Source organism: Sorex araneus, chromosome 10 (genome assembly GCF_027595985.1).
Source record: "Sorex araneus isolate mSorAra2 chromosome 10, mSorAra2.pri, whole genome shotgun sequence".
NCBI classification, from domain to species: domain Eukaryota; kingdom Metazoa; phylum Chordata; class Mammalia; order Eulipotyphla; family Soricidae; genus Sorex; species Sorex araneus.
In genome coordinates this window covers 45,225,250-45,240,308 of record NC_073311.1, presented here as the reverse complement: position 1 = coordinate 45,240,308, position 15,059 = coordinate 45,225,250, and the positions used below count along the sequence as shown (strand labels likewise).

The following is a 15,059-nucleotide window of genomic DNA, read 5'->3' as shown; positions in this document are numbered from 1 at the left end:
CCAGGGCCCCGCCTTTTGCTGTGCTTTCACCCACCAAAGCAGTGACCTGTCCTCTTCCTTTTTTTATTTTTTTTTCAAATCTCATTTTCATAAGTTTGTTTGCATTAATTGATTACATTCAGTATTTCAGCACCAATTACACCACCATTATACCTTCCCACCAGCATTGTTTCGAATCTTCCCTCCCCTGTTCAAGCCTGCCTGCCAGGGGCAGATGCTGGATAGTTTATTTACTCTTGCTTATCATGAACACCATGAGAGGTGGCGTGGCTGCAGAAGTGGCCACAGGCTTCTGGATTCTAAACTTGTGAATGGTTGGGGCCCAGAGACATTCCTGTAGGGAGCTAATCCATTTTGAGATTCATGTGGGAGTCTCTGGATCGAGGCCTTTGGTTCACTGAGGTGGCGCCCAGAGGCAGATCGTGGGCATGACAGCCAGGACCCCAAGTGGACTAGGAGACGGGAAGTGACAGCCCATCTCCGCCACCTCCATGCGGTCTGGAATCTGAGTCTTTGAACCCTCGTACCCGGGCTTTGCTTCTGGAAGCCCGTGGCCATTGGGGTTCCATCTGGAGCGGGCGGAGTGGATCTGACTGGGCCCGGGGTCCGGAGAGATCCCCGGCGAGCTGCCGTCTCCCGGGGTTCACTGCTGTGTCTCTGGGCCAGGGCCGCTGATCCCGTCGTCTTCCTCAGTGACTTCCAGAGGCATTCACTCCATCCAGTCTCCGGGTGCTCTGAGACCGACTCTTTTTCCAGTTCCTAGAAGGTTTTGGTTCACTGCTGCTCTCATCCGTGCTTCTTTATTCATTTTTTAAAAAAATTTTTTATTAGTGAATCACCATGAGGTACAGTTACAAGCTTATGAACTTTCATGTTTGCATTTCAGTCATACAGTGATCGTTCACCCATCCCTCCACCAGTGCCCATTCTCCTCCACCAATGTTCCCAGTATCCCTCCCACCACCCCACCCCATCCCCCACCCTTGCTCTTCGCTGTCACCTGGGAAAGGCTGTTCTTTCCCCTTGTGCCAATGACCCCTTGTGCCAATGACCGTTTCCTGCCAGCCACACTCTCTGACTGCCCTGCCTTGGATCATCAGCTGCTCTGGCACCTGAGCGCCCAGAGAGCTAGAACCTGCATTTTCTGGGGAGAAGGAGTTTGTGGCTTCTTTTAGGTTCTTAATAAAAATTCCAAGCCCCCAAGCTGCAAAGGTCCTTCTGCAGTGCTCATGAGCCCTTGGGGCTGGCCCGGTCTCTAGACTGGAACCAGGCTCCTGCGGAAGGAAACCCCTCTGGGAGAGTTCAGGTGGGCCCTTAGCACAGAGGCGCGTGCTCTGGGCCACTGTCCTGCAAAGGATGCAGCGAGCAGGGGAGGGGACGGGAGACGCCCTAGAATGGGACAGTCAGTCAGCTCCATGATGATGGAATTTTCTAGTGGTTTGTTGATTTCCCTGTTGCTGGCGGGCGGGGGGTTGTGTGGCGTTCAGTGAATCCGTTTGGGAACCAGTCTCCTGATCCCGGCTCTGCCATAGGCTGTGTGGAGTCCTTCAGCAAATCACGTCCCTTTGTGTGTGCCTTCAGTGCCCTCACTGAACCGGGGGCATGGCAGGGGTGCAGTTCAGGTGGCAGAGCCCTGGGCTTGATCTCTGGCACCGCCTGCCCTGCCCCCAGCCTTGCTGGGTATGGCCCTGGTCGCTGCCAGAAAAAAAAAATAATTCAAAAAAAAAAGAGAGAGAAAGTAAAACGAGGGTAATAGGCTATCTCTGTCTTAAGTCTGTTGTCAGGACAAGATGATAATTCAGAGTGTTTGTGACTGCGTGACTACAGGGTAGGTGCTTGCTCAGTCAGCTCTAATGGAACGGGGTTGGGGGTTTGTCCTTAGTCATGTTCAAAGTTCTAGAACGTGGACAGTGCGATCTTAGCAGTGAGAGGCGGACAGACTGGTTTGTGTGTGCGTGTGGGAGCTATTTGTCTCTCGGCCTGAAAGTCACCCGTCTAGAGCTGTTTGTCCACTTTCCGGGCTGCTCCGATCACACGTGGGTGCACTAGCGTCATGCAGGGCGGGAGATTGCTGTCACGGAACGTCCTTGTGACAAACTGGGTGGTCTATGCGCTTGTCACTGAAGGCGCTGGCCGAGACCCCTTCTTACAACTCAGTGACAGGGCCTGGGCAGTGGCTGGGGGGTGAGACGAGCCTTCTGAAAGCCCCCGTTCCCACCTTTGATCCTCCGCATGGTCATTGGGCCACCCTTGACCCCAGTACAGGAGGAGAAGGCGCACAGGAAGGAGATTGAGGGGGACCATGAGGCAATGTATTCTGTTTCTTCTTTTGGTCACACCCAGCGATGCACAGGGGTTACTCCTGGCTCTGCACTCAGGAATCACTCCTGGCAGTGCTCAGGGGACCATATGGGATGCTGGGAATCGAACCCGGGTCGGCCGCATGCAAGGCAAATGCCCTACCCGCTGGACTATATTATCGCTCCAGCCCTGAATTCTGTTTCTAAGGGAAGCAGATCTTCCTGTGATGTCGAAGCAAATACCCTATCAGTGTCTGCTTTATTAAGATCCTTTACACGCCATGCAGTTGGTTTTTGCTTGCCACACTTCCCAGCTGCTGCTCAGCCGTGGCCTTCCTCCGGCCTCTGACAGCGTTTTCCCTGCCCTGGGAACTGTGATCTGGGAGCCGCTCTGGGAGCTGGCCCAGAGGGCTGGAGTGTGTGCATGTGGGACCCCCCGGCTGGATCCCCAGCACCGCACAGCTGCCCTTCCTCCCCCTGCCCAAACCCGCAAAAGATGAGACTCTTTTTATGTCCTGAGGAGAATCCTGGGTGTCTGTCTGCAGCCATTCCCTCACTCGCACCCCATCCTCGGTGGTGCCGGCACCCCTTCCTTCGTGTCTTTCTCGACCACGGCCCCGTCCACGGCCCCGTCGGTGACCATCTGCTTTGCACTGCAGGACCTCGGGGTCTCAGTGCCTCTCCTGGGCCGTTCCCCTCCCTCCTCTGCCCCGGAGACGGGATTGATCACTTGGTCTGACGTCTCCTTTCCTCCCCTTCTGCTCCTAGAATTGGTCCCCTCGATCATGAGCAACTCACTGAACCCAGACGCCATTTTCTCCAACAACGAAGTCAGCCTGTCGGACATCGAGATCTATGGCTTCGACTACGATTACACGCTGGTGTTCTACTCCAAGCACCTGCACACGCTGATCTTCAATGCGGCTCGGGACCTGCTCATCAACGAGCACCGGGTGAGAGCTCAGCCCCCAGCCCCGCCCGCCTGCTCCTGTAGGGCTGCAGGATGCGCTAGGAGGGTTTGTTCCGTCCCAGATGATGGGTGTTGTTTGGCTTGGTTCTCGTCGCGGGAGAGTGCCCACGGCCGGTTTGGGGACTCTGTGCCAGGGGCAAGTACCTTCACCCCTGTACTGTCTCTCTGGCTTGTCTTTCTGAAGGATTTTTTTTTCCTTTGCTTTTCGCAGTTGCTTTTTTGAGGTCTCACCAGCAGGCGGGAGGTGCCACTTGCTTGATGTGATGCCTCTCGTGCCGTTTGACAGCAGGGCGGAGTCCCTCGCCTCTCAGAGTTTCCACGTGTGCCCCCGGGCCTGCGTGTGGCATCCGTGCGCAGAGCTGATTGATCTCTCTCTTGGTTTGTTTTCAGGCCAAGCCCAGCAGTGCCCAGAGTGAACTGTTGGCTCTGCACTCGAGAATCACTCCTGCTGGTGCTCGGGGGTGGCGGGGGGGAGCCTGTGGGGTGCTGGGGATAGAACCTGGGTCAGCTGCATGCAAGGCACACGTCCTGCCTGCGGGACGATTTCTCCGGCTCCCTGATAGCTGGTTCTGATGACGCTGTAGCAGCGTCGTTAGCTGCAGGCCCCGTGCCCGCCGGGGACGGTGGCTGTTCTCAGAGCACCCTCTGGCTGCCCCGAGGGATGGAGTTGGTGGTGGCTCAGCCTGGAGATGTTGCGCCTCTCCTTTCTCCCCCGAAAAGCCCGGGGGCCGGGCAGCCTGCTGAGTCATTGGGAGGGGGAACCCTGCAAGCACTCGGTGGGGTTTCTGGTGTCCTAAGGGGGTTTCTGATGTCCCAAGGGGGTTTCTGGCATCCCAAGGGGGTTTCTGATATCCCAAGGGGCATTGCTCCTAGATTAGGCTCTTGGAGGCCTGGAGGCGTGGCTCCTGTGACCAAGCACATACGTGGGTGTGGGTGTGAGAGACCTTGGGCCCTGCGGCTCCTGAGCACTGCACCCCTTTCCTGCCTCATGTGTCCCCCCCCACCCCCCCCCCCGCAGCAATAATGGGGGGAGAGTGTCTGAGTGTCTCCCAGTGAGAACTTCTCGGTGGGAGGGAACATTCAGGCTTTTCCTTGAAACACGCCCCCCCTTCCCCAGTCTAACAGATTGGGAGTTTGCATGGGGCGGGGCAGGGGGGTAGATTTGGGGGGGAGAGGTTGGGAGGGGGATCTCGGCCACCGCCCCTGGGGCAGCCCGCAAAGGGCAGCACACGACTCCCTCTCTGAGCCTGGTTGCACGGACCAGGGGCACAGCCTGGCCCCTGGGCGATGCTTCCAGAAGTGGGACGAGTCTGCCTTGTGCTGGCTCCAGCTGCCCGTCTTCATTCCTTCACTGGTGTTGCCACTGTGTGTGTGTGTGTGTGTGTGTGTGTGTGTGTGTGTGTGTGTGTGTGTGTGTGTGTGTGTGTGTGTGTGTGTGTGTGTGTGTGTGTGTGTGTGTGTGCGCGCGCGCAGAGCCCAGAGCAGGGGAGGGAGGATGCGGAGAGAGCGGCAGCCAGGGCCTTGTGGCCACCTGGAACCACCCTCTGGTATGGGCGTGTGTCCCGGCCGTGTCTGACCTGTGCTCTGCCCCCCAGGCCTGCTCTTTGCCCGGTCAGTACCTTTCCTTCCTTCCTGTCTTTCTCTGCTTCTTGGCCCCCTCCTTTGAGCCTGTTCTGGTCTCCCCCTCCCCCAGGCCCCCCGCAGGCACTTCCTGCCTTTCGTGACGATGTGATGGTGGAATGAGCACGAGGTGCCTGGCGTGGGGAAAACTCCATGCCGACTGCGCCCACGGTGGTTTCTCAGCTCGTGGCAGCGCTGCAAGTGGACGTTTTGCTTTGCGGTTGAGAGGGCGGAAGGATTTGGGGTGGGGAGGTGCAATTGGGTTAGATTTTTGGGCCACACCCAGCAGTGCTCAGGGGTTATGTACTCCTGCTCTGTGCTCAGGGAGCACTCCTGGTGGGCTCAGGGGACCGTATGGGATCCCAGGGATTAGACCTGGGTCAGCCACATGCAAGGCAAGCATCCTACCTGCTGTTTCATCACTCTGGCCTCCTCAAGGCTGACTCCTGGCTCTGTGCTCAGGGAGCACTCCTGGTGGGCTCAGGGGACCATATGTGGTGCCCGGGATTGGACCAGCATCAGCCACGTGCAAGGCAAATGCCGTAGCCCTTGTACTGTTTCTCCAGCCCCAAGGAACAGGTTGACAGAGTTAAACTGACCGACAGCCAGTCAGGGGCAGAACCACAGTTTGAACCCGGGTCTGTTTCCAAGGCGCCTGCAAGTGCTGTGGCTCCTTGAACCCGGCGGGCAGGCGGGTGAGCAGCACGTTCCAAACCTCCTGTCCTTTGCTTCTTGTTCAGGGGAAGATAAAACATTTAGGAAAAGGAAAACCTCCTGGAGATAAGAAGTGCACGGAAGGTGGGAAAGAAGGAGACGAGATAGGGTGGGGGAATCACATCCTTAGCTTAGAGCAGTGGCTCCAGTTAAGGTCACCGAAATCCATTCTCCTGTCTGCTTGTTGCTTTGGTACAAGAAATAAGTCATAACACTAATTGTATCAGGCATATTAATAGAGGCAGTTGTGCCCATTACTGATTTCTCCCTTGCTCTGATGAAGCAAATGATTATTCCAAGATGCACGGGGGCTGGTTCTGCCTCTCCTGCCGAGTACGAGACTGAATGTACTCTCGGAGTGGCGCGTCATCTGCTCTGGGCTGTGCGGGGCGGGGCCGGAAACATGCAGTTCAGCATCTTCCCAAGGAGCAGCTGGAAGGCTCCCACTCCTTCTTAACGGCATTCTTTCTTTCTTTTTTTTTCCCCTTTTTGGGTGACACCCAACGATGCTCAGGGGTTACTCCTGGCTCTGAGCTCAGGAATTACACCTGGTAATTGGGGAACCATATGGGATGCTGGGGGTTGAACCCGGTTGGCCGAGTGCAAGGCAAACACCCTACCCGCTGTGCTATCACTCAGGCCCCTCCCTCCCTCCCTCCCTCCCTCCCTCCCTCCCTCCCCTCCCCTCCCCTCCCTTCCCTCCCTTCCCTTCCCTTCCCCTTCCTTCCTTCCTTCCTTCCTTCCTTCCTTCCTTCCTTCCTTCCTTCCTTCCTTCCTTCCTTCCTTCCTTCCTTCCTTCCTTCCCCACTTTTTCTGTCTTTCCTCCTCTCCCTCCCTCCTTCTCCGAGCCTCCTCCCTCTCTCTCTCCTTCCCTTTTTTCCTCCCTCCCTCTCTCCCTTCCTTCTTTCCAGTTTGGGGGCACAGAGGCTCCTCCCAGCTGTGGTCTGGGGAGCTGCCTGCACTCTCTGTGCTCCCATCATTGAGCTCTCCCAGCCCTTTCCTTTCCTTTTCAGAAATCAGAGCCCATCTCCTGCACCGTTCCTTGCCCTTTGCGTAACCTTGGTTCTGTTATCTTGTGCACTGGTTTACTTTTTATTGGTTTATCAGTTTTACATCTCTGTATTGCACACGTGGGTAAATTCGTCCCTCCCACTGTGCTGTGGCCTTTCTCCCGCTCCCTTCTCCTCTCCCTCCCCCTTCCCTCTCCCTTCTCCCTTCTGGTTTTGGGCTGGACATGACCATCTTGACCTTCATGCCTGTTCGCTAACCTGCTTCCTTCCTCCCTCCCTTTCTAGTACCCTGCAGAAATCAGGAAGTACGAGTACGACCCCAATTTTGCGATCCGAGGGCTTCATTATGACGTGCAGCGGGTAAGTGTGGTTCTGGGCACCCCCTCCCCTTGGATGGAAGGATGGAATTGGAGGATTAAATGCATTCCTGGTGCTTTTCTCTGTGAACATGCAAACTGACTGTACATTCTTTATGGGCTGCTGAGCCGAGTTATTCAGATGATCTTCTCCCCCCTGGTTTGGTTTGGGGGCTCCTCGGAGTTCATGCTTGGGGGTTATCCCTGCGGGTGTCCAGGGGCCATCTGCAGTGGGAACCATCTTTACATAACATCTCTGTGCGTGTTGGGGGAGGGGCTTCTAGGCGATGCTCAGGAGACTGGGAGGGGATGGAACCGCAACACCTGGGCCCCCTGTAGAGATTCTTGGACAGCTGGGCCCCCCGGGGTTCAGTGCAAGTGTCAGAGGATGCAGTGAGGCTCGGCTGGACCTGGGGACCCTTGGGGGGGGGGGACACGGTGCCAAGGATGGAACCGGGATCAAGGTGCGCACCTTAAACCTCAGCACTGCCTCTCCCGTCCCTGTGAAGTGTTATGGTTTTGGTTTTTGTTTGGGGGCCACATCCAGGCTCTGCACTCAGGAATCACTCCTGACAGTGCTCAGGGGACCATATGGGATGCCGGGGATCAAACCCGGGTTGGCTGCATGCAGGGCAAGTGCCCTCCCCTCTGTACGAGCACTCTGGCCCCTCAAGTCTTTTTTTTTAATTGAAACTTCCTTAGATGTGAGAGAAGGGGGAAATGTGTTCGACAATGGACACGGACGGCAAAGAAGCTTAAGCACAAGCAAGGGAGGTGTGGGTTCGAGGGGCAGCCCGGCCGGGCTTGAGGAACACGCCCGGGAGTCTTTCTGGACGGATGTGGTGACAGAAGAGTGTGGCCGTCTCCCCTGGGCCTGCTGCCGCCCCAGCCGCGGGTTCTGGTGCTGGGAGGAGGACTCGGGGTCCTGGCTTTTGGTTTCTCCCTCCTGGGCTGCCAGCCTTTCCCTCCAGAGCCCGCAGTCCCTCGGCGGCCCTGCAGGCCTCCCCAGCCTCGTCTCCCGCCCCTCGAGGCGCCCCAGGTGCCCAGAGCTCGCTAAACCCGCGTGTGGGCCCCAGTGAGCGGGTTCCCGTCTGTGCTTTCCCAGGCCGTGCTGATGAAGATCGACGCCTTCCACTACATCCAGCTGGGCACCGTCTACAGGTGAGAGTGGGTAGTGGGAGATCAGCCACCCCAGGGCGCCTCGGGGCTGGGGTACAGACTGAGGCTGGTTTGTGACGAGGAAGGCTGTGTGTGTGTGTGTGTGAGTGTATGTGTGAGTGTGTGTGTGAATGAATGTGTGTGTGAGTATGTGTGCATGTGACTGTGTGCGTGCATACCTGTGTGTATGTGGTGAGTGTGTGTGGTTGTGTGAATGTGTGGGTGTAAGTGTGTGAGTATGAGTGTGTATGAGTGTGTATATTTGAGTGTGTGTGAGTGTGTGTGTGACATTGCGTGTGTGCGTGAGACATTTACCCAGGCCTTGGCCTCCGTCAGCGCCAAGTGCTAGTTGACGGGAAGGGAGCCCTTGAGGAGCTCAGAGAGTCGGTGGGAGCGGCAAAGGCCCCGCGGGGCTGCAGGCAAGGCCTCTGTGGGCAGGTCCCTGTTCTTCCCGCTTCCTTATTGTCCGTCCCCGCCCGTGCCCCCAACTCTGTCCTGCAGGGAAGGGGGGAGAGGAGCACTCCGGACTCAGGGTCTGCTGCCTGAGCTGGGGACCCTGCGCCCTCCCTCACAGCTCCTGGGGGCAGGCAGGGGCACAGGCAGGGTGGAAACTGCCCTTCATTGTCACGGGGGCCAGCCCTGCGGGGGGTGGGGGGGTGTCCTGGGTACCAGGGTCGCCATCCCCCACCTACCTCATAAGGAGCCAGTGCTCCCCTCTGGGGGGGGGGAATGTCAAGGGCAGGAGGACAGCCAGGAGGAGGAGGAGGAGGGGGACGGAGAAGGGGGAGAGGCAGGGGAGGAGGAGGAGGGGGTTGGGGAGGGCAGGAAGAGGAGGGTGGGAAAGAAGGAGAGGAGGGAGAGGGGGAGGGGAGGAAGGCTGGAGCCGGCTCTGGAAGGGAGGGGCTCGTGGTGTAGTGAATCAAATAAACCCCAGACCCACCTGAGAAGAAGCCGCGGGGCAGCCGTGCGCCCTGCGACAGCGCGGGCCGAGGGTCCTCGCCAGAGTCCCAGAAGGCCTGGGCGGAGAGCACACGTGTGGGGTCCCGGGCTCTGCCCCAGGCCCACCCACCCCCTCTGCCGGGTGACCTCGGGCGAGGCGCCTGCCCCTGCCCCCCTCTGTGGTCTGCGGAGAAGATGGGAGAGTGACCGCGCCGCCCGTGTGGCCGAGGGGGACCGAGGGGGACCGAGGGGGGCCGAGGGGGGCCGAGGGACGGGCTGGGCGTGTGTAACGGAGCTTCTCTGCTGCCGGGGCGCGGCAGGGGCCTCAGCGTGGTCCCCGACGAAGAGGTCATCGAGATGTACGAGGGCTCCCACGTGCCGCTGGAGCAGATGAGCGACTTCTACGGGAAGGTGAGGCGCGCGCGTCTCTGCTGCCCCAGGCCCGTCCGTCAGGGGCCCCGGGGCCGGGACTCGGGGCCTCCCTGTGCACGTGGGCCCCGCCAGGGGGTGGTGGGGGGCGGTCCTGGGCGACACTGCTCGTCCCCGAGCGTGCCTAGGACCTCGCAAAGCTGCTGCCCCGGCCCCTCCTGGGGGCCCAACTTGGTGGGGGGGGGGGGAAGTGTGGTCCCCGGGGACCCGGCCCCATCCTGTGGGTCCTCCCTGGAGGGCCTGGACGGTGAGAGTGGGAGGCTCTGCGTCTGGCAGCCCGGGAGGGAGGAGTGTCCTGAACCCCCTTCCGGGGAAAGGTCCCCCCGCACCCAGCCCCGAGTGGCTTTTGTCTGTTTCAGGGCCGCACCCAGTGCCGCCCAGGGGCTCCTTACTCTCTGCACTCAGGGTGGCTTCTGGCGTGCTTGGGGGGCCATATGGGGTGCCGGGGATCTCGCCCCGTCAGCGAGCATAGGCAGACACCCTCGCCGGTGTGCGATTGCTCTGGCCCTAATGGGGCTTTGTGTGCCGTGCCCGGGGCAGGGGTCCATGCTGCCTCCTCTTCCACCAGAGCACGAAGTGGGGGTGGGATGTGAAGGGGGGACAGGGAGAGGGTGGCGGGGTCTTCCCTGGACTCTGTCGCTGACACCTGGGGGCTGCTTTAGCCCTGCGGGGAGGGAGAAGCGGGTGAAGCCGTCATCGTCCTACCAGGAGTGCACGCGAGTGCGTGTGCTTGTGGGTATGCACACATGTGTGCGTGCACATGGACATGCCTACGTACACGCGTACTCACCGGCTCCGCTCCTCCTGCCCGTCCCCGCCCGCCCTCCGCAGAGCTCTCACGGGAACACCATGAAGCAGTTCATGGACATCTTCTCGCTGCCGGAGATGACGCTGCTGTCCTGCGTGAACGAGTACTTCCTGAGGAACAACATCGACTACGAGCCCGTGCACCTCTACAAGGACGTCAAGGTCGTGCCGCCCTTAGCTCTGCTGGGCCCTCGTGTCCGTGAAGGAAGGGATGGCTGGGGGAGGGGGGACCCCGCAGCTGGGCTCAGCCTCCTAAGGGGTCCGTCCGCCCTTTTTCCCGAGCATTCACCACCTGGGCTCTGACCCCACGGACACAGCCTCACAGCCCTCTCTGCCTTGACGTGACCCTGGGCACCCGGGGCCGGGCTGGGGTGCGGAGCAGAGTGGAGCACTGAGCCCCTCATCCAGGGGGTTGGGGGTCCCATGCGGAGAGCGCCGGTTCTGCTCCAGGCTCGCTCGACTTAGACCCACTGGCACCCGGCCTCCTCCGGGTGACCCCTTGGAGCACTGCAGAGGAAGCTGCTGCCCCCCCTCCCCCATATCACCCTAAAGCCTCAGGGTCCCCCTCACTGCAGGTGGGGCTGGGCACACGCGGGCAGGAGTGAGCTCTCCCTGAGCGTGGGGGCTGCGGAGGGGCGTTTGCAGGGAGGCGGCGGGCTGGCCTGAGCCGCTGACCGCGACGCTCTTCTCCAGGACGCCATTCGGGACGTGCACATCAAGGGCATCATGTACCGAGCCATCGAAGCCGACATTGGTAGGGGCCGCCTTCGCCTCCCCGGGGCCCACACCGGGACCTCTGTCCCTTGCACCCCAGTGGCTGGGGGACGACAGTTCCTGTGGGCACAGTGCGGGGTCCCGAATCCCGGCCACAGTGGGGTCCTGCTCCCCTCGTCTCGGTCCTGACAGTTCTGAGCCCCCGGGCCCCGTGGTTGGACTGAGAAGGTCTCGGTTACTGACCCCGGCCCCTGGCCCAGCCCCTGGAACGAGCCAGACTCCCTGGGTCACCGTGTCCTTCCCCTGTCACCGGCGTTTCCTGGGCACCCATAAGGCACCTGAACCAGTTGTCCTGGGTCCCTGCATCGCCCCAGAACGGAGTTTCCTTCACATTGACCCCCCAGCCCCCAACCAAGTGTCCCGGGCAGGGTGCGACCCACCCACTCCGGTTCGTAGGTGGCCTCACTCTGCCTCCCCCCGTGCGTTTTCCTTGTAGAGAAGTACATCTGCTACGCCGAGCAGACCCGCGCCGTGCTGGCCAAGCTGGCGGAGCACGGCAAGAAGATGTTCCTCATCACCAACAGCCCCAGCAGCTTCGTGTGAGTCGGGCCCGAGGGTCCCGGCCAGCCCCCGGCCCTTGGGCTCCTTTAACCAGCCGGTTGGAGCTTCGGAGGGAAGCAGGGGCGACCCTCCGTGGCCTCGATGGTGTCGCGCTCACCGGGCCCGTCTGTCGTTTCCAGGGACAAAGGGATGAGGTACATCGTCGGGAAGGACTGGAGGGACCTGTTCGATGTGGTCATCGTCCAGGCCGAGAAGCCCAACTTCTTCAACGACAAGCGGAGGTGCGTGGCTGCCTCTCCCGGGGCCCAGAGGGTCTTTGCCCGCCGCCGGGGAGGGTGGGGGTGTCGGCGGGCATCTTGGGTAAATCTCGGTGGGGGTGTCCCAAGCAGCGGAGATTACAGGGATGCTGTGTTGTTTGGGGGGGCCTTCTCCTGGCTCTGCACTCGGGGATCGCGCCTGGAAGGTTCAGGGGATGCTGAGGGTTGACCCCGCAGCAGCCACGCGCACGGCAGCCCCCTCCCCACCGTCTCCGCAGCTCCAGCTTGGGGTGTTTCTGGAGGCAGTTGCCGCGAGGGTGAGCTCGGTGCCGAGCAGATGGTTTATGCATCTCGGAGCGGCTGTCACCTCGGCCCTAATGAGCCAAACTTAAGGAAACAACTGACAGCAGTGAAAAATCTGAGCTTCATCCCGTTCAGTGACTGAGTTCTCTCCGGGCACACGCTTCGAGGCCCGTGACAAAGCAGCAGCCCCTGAAGGGCAGCTCTGATGATGTCCCCGAGGCTGTCGCACTGGCCGGCAGTGCCTCAAGTGCAGTGAGTCACAGCCAGGGGTGATAGAAATGCCTCAGGGGCCTTTGGAAAAAGTTTCCAGAGCATCCCTGCACCAGTAATGGGGTGTACTCAGCATTGGGGGATCACATGTCCTAAATTGTGGGGGGCAGGGGGGCCTGGGTTCTAAGAAAGCATATTAATGCATGGAACAGATTATACCTTGAGAAATGACCCCCAGTGTCCATAGTGTCAGAGTTAATGCTCCAGAGTTATCCGAATAATTGACGTTTATGTAATAATGGCCTTCTTTGGGGCTCAGGGCTCGGGGAGGGGGGCTCGTACAGGGGGTAAGGAGCTTGCCCTGCATGTGGCCAACCCGGGTTCGATCCCCAGGTCCCCCGAGGCCTGTGAGGAGTGCAGAGCCGGGACACAGCCCCGAGCACACACTGGGCGTGGCCCAGCCCGAAACAAGCAAAATCATGAGCTGCTTTGGACTCCGTCCCACATCTGCCAGTTTTCGAGACTGGCAGCCAGACGGCCTAGCGCCCACCCTGCGGTGATTTCAAGTACCGTTCACGGGCGTCCCAGAATCGCGCTGATTGCCTCCCCCTAGGGAAGCAAGGTCCTTCTCTTAAGGGTCTCGGTGGCGCCAGGCGGGGGGTTGTGAACCCGTGTGCCTCCACACGCGGAGAGGAAGAATTCAGGAGCAGGACGGGGAGACGGGAGCTGGGACCGACGCTGCCGTGACCCCGCTTGCTGCTTGCCACCCCCCTAACGCTACCCAGCATGTTCTTTCCCTGAACTTCACCGGTGACAGCCCACAGAGGGGGTCTCCGCTTCCTGCTCGCGCCTTGCAGAGCACTGTCCGAGGAGAGTGGCAGGCCATAGGCAGACCACAGCTCAAGACGCATGTTTATTTTTTTTTAATTTTTTATTTTTTTTGCTTTTTGGGTCACACCCAGCGATGCTCAGGGGTTACTCCTGGCTTTACACTCAGGAATTACTCCTGACAGTGCTTGGGGGACCATATGGGATGCCGGGGATCAAACCCGGGTCGGCCACGTGCAAGGCAAACGCCCTACCCGCTGTGCTATCGCTCCAGCCCCCTACGCATGTTTATTTTCAGGGTGCCTGGGATAAGAGCAGGCTGACGCCCCCCCACCTCTGTTCACTCCCAGGCAGAGGAGGAGAGGCCCCTAAGCGCCATCAAAGTGCTCTAGACTCTTAGCATCTGGGGGACCTGGCAGTCTGCGACATGAAGACCATATTCCCCTGCTTAGGATAAAGCAGTTTTATACCTTTAGAGGATGATTCATATTTTTATATTACATTTTTCTTAATTGTCCTCACTTGCTAAATTTTACATTTGTCTGATTTATCTATTTCATATAAATTTTAAGGGAAGGGAACCCGGAGGAGACTGTGGTGCCAGAACATTAACAGTATTATAAATCTTGGTGCCTAAAATAAAAATTTTTTTAGAAGTACTAGCACACTGGGGCTGGAGCGATAGCACAGCGGGGAGGGCATTTTCCTTGCACGCAACCAGCCTGGGTTTGATTCCCAGCATCCCATATGGTCCCCTGAGCACCACCAGGAGTAATTCCTGAGTGCAGAGCCAGGAGCAACCCCTGTGCATCATCAGGTGTGACCCAAAAAGCCAAAAAAAGAAAAAAAAGTATTAGCACAGAATTATTTACAATACTATTTTTTTAAGACCCACATACTGGTAAAAAGAGATTAACAGTTAAAAAAATTAAATTTTTTAATTACTGATTTAAAATTCTGTGAAACTTCAGGAGTTTAGCTCTCTTCATCTGTATGTGTGTAGGTCACCTCCACAACAAATTATAGAGAACCTAACATGAATAGCTTTGTGGTCAAAAGATGACGATACTTTTTTTTTTTTTTACAATTTTTGGGTCACACCCGGCAATGCATAGGGGTTACTCCTGGCTCTGAACTTAGGAATTACTAATGGCGGTGCTCAGGGGACCATATGGGATGCTGGGATTCGAACTGGGGTCGGCCGCGTGCAAGGCAAACGCCCTGCCCACCGTGCTATCGCTCCAGCCCCAGGTGACAATACTTTTTAAGTAACAACATTAGAGCATTATTATTTTCCAAAAGGCAGGGTAGGCTTACTTTTGCAAAAAAAAAGATTAAAATAACCATTATTGCCTGTTTCTGAGTATAAATTATAATTGCTAATTTAAATTATATTTTAAAAAATCACTAATTGTGTATATCAGTATTCGTTTTTAAATTAGGATTCTGTATCCCTTTTGTGGTGATTTTTTTTTTTGGTTTATTTGAGTGACACATATAAATACAACGTTTTTCTATTTCAAAAAAATACATCTAAAAGATGATTTATCGTGGCCGGAGCGATAGCACAGCGGGTAGGGCATTTGCCTTGCACGCGGCCGACCCGGGTTCGATCCCCGGCATCCCATATGGTCCCCCAAGCACCGCCAGGAGTAATTCCTGAGTGCAAAGCCAGGAGTAACCCCTGAGCATTGCTGGATGTGACCCAAAGAGAAAAAAAAAGTAAAAGATGATTTATCTTGGGAGAAAGGGCAATGAGCTTGTTTTCTGAAGGTAAAGAATGGACAAGGAATATACAATCAGGGCCCAAGAGATATAGAATAGAATGGGTAGGGCACTTGCCTTGCACGTGGCCAACTTGGGTTCAATCCCTGGCATCCCAT

At 57.9% G+C, this 15,059-nt stretch overlaps 1 protein-coding gene across 1 annotated transcript in view; it reads left to right on the top strand.

Moving 5' to 3' along the window:
- The window catches only part of NT5DC3 (5'-nucleotidase domain containing 3), a 57,338-nt gene that overhangs the window by 29,178 nt on the left and 13,101 nt on the right, over positions 1–15,059 (top strand). The window contains exons 2-9 of the mRNA XM_055118234.1: positions 3,069–3,253; positions 6,900–6,974; positions 8,076–8,131; positions 9,388–9,478; positions 10,328–10,465; positions 10,997–11,057; positions 11,514–11,616; positions 11,758–11,859. Of these exons, the coding sequence (XP_054974209.1) occupies positions 3,069–3,253; positions 6,900–6,974; positions 8,076–8,131; positions 9,388–9,478; positions 10,328–10,465; positions 10,997–11,057; positions 11,514–11,616; positions 11,758–11,859 (811 nt within the window). The remainder of the gene's footprint in view (positions 1–3,068; positions 3,254–6,899; positions 6,975–8,075; positions 8,132–9,387; positions 9,479–10,327; positions 10,466–10,996; positions 11,058–11,513; positions 11,617–11,757; positions 11,860–15,059) is intronic.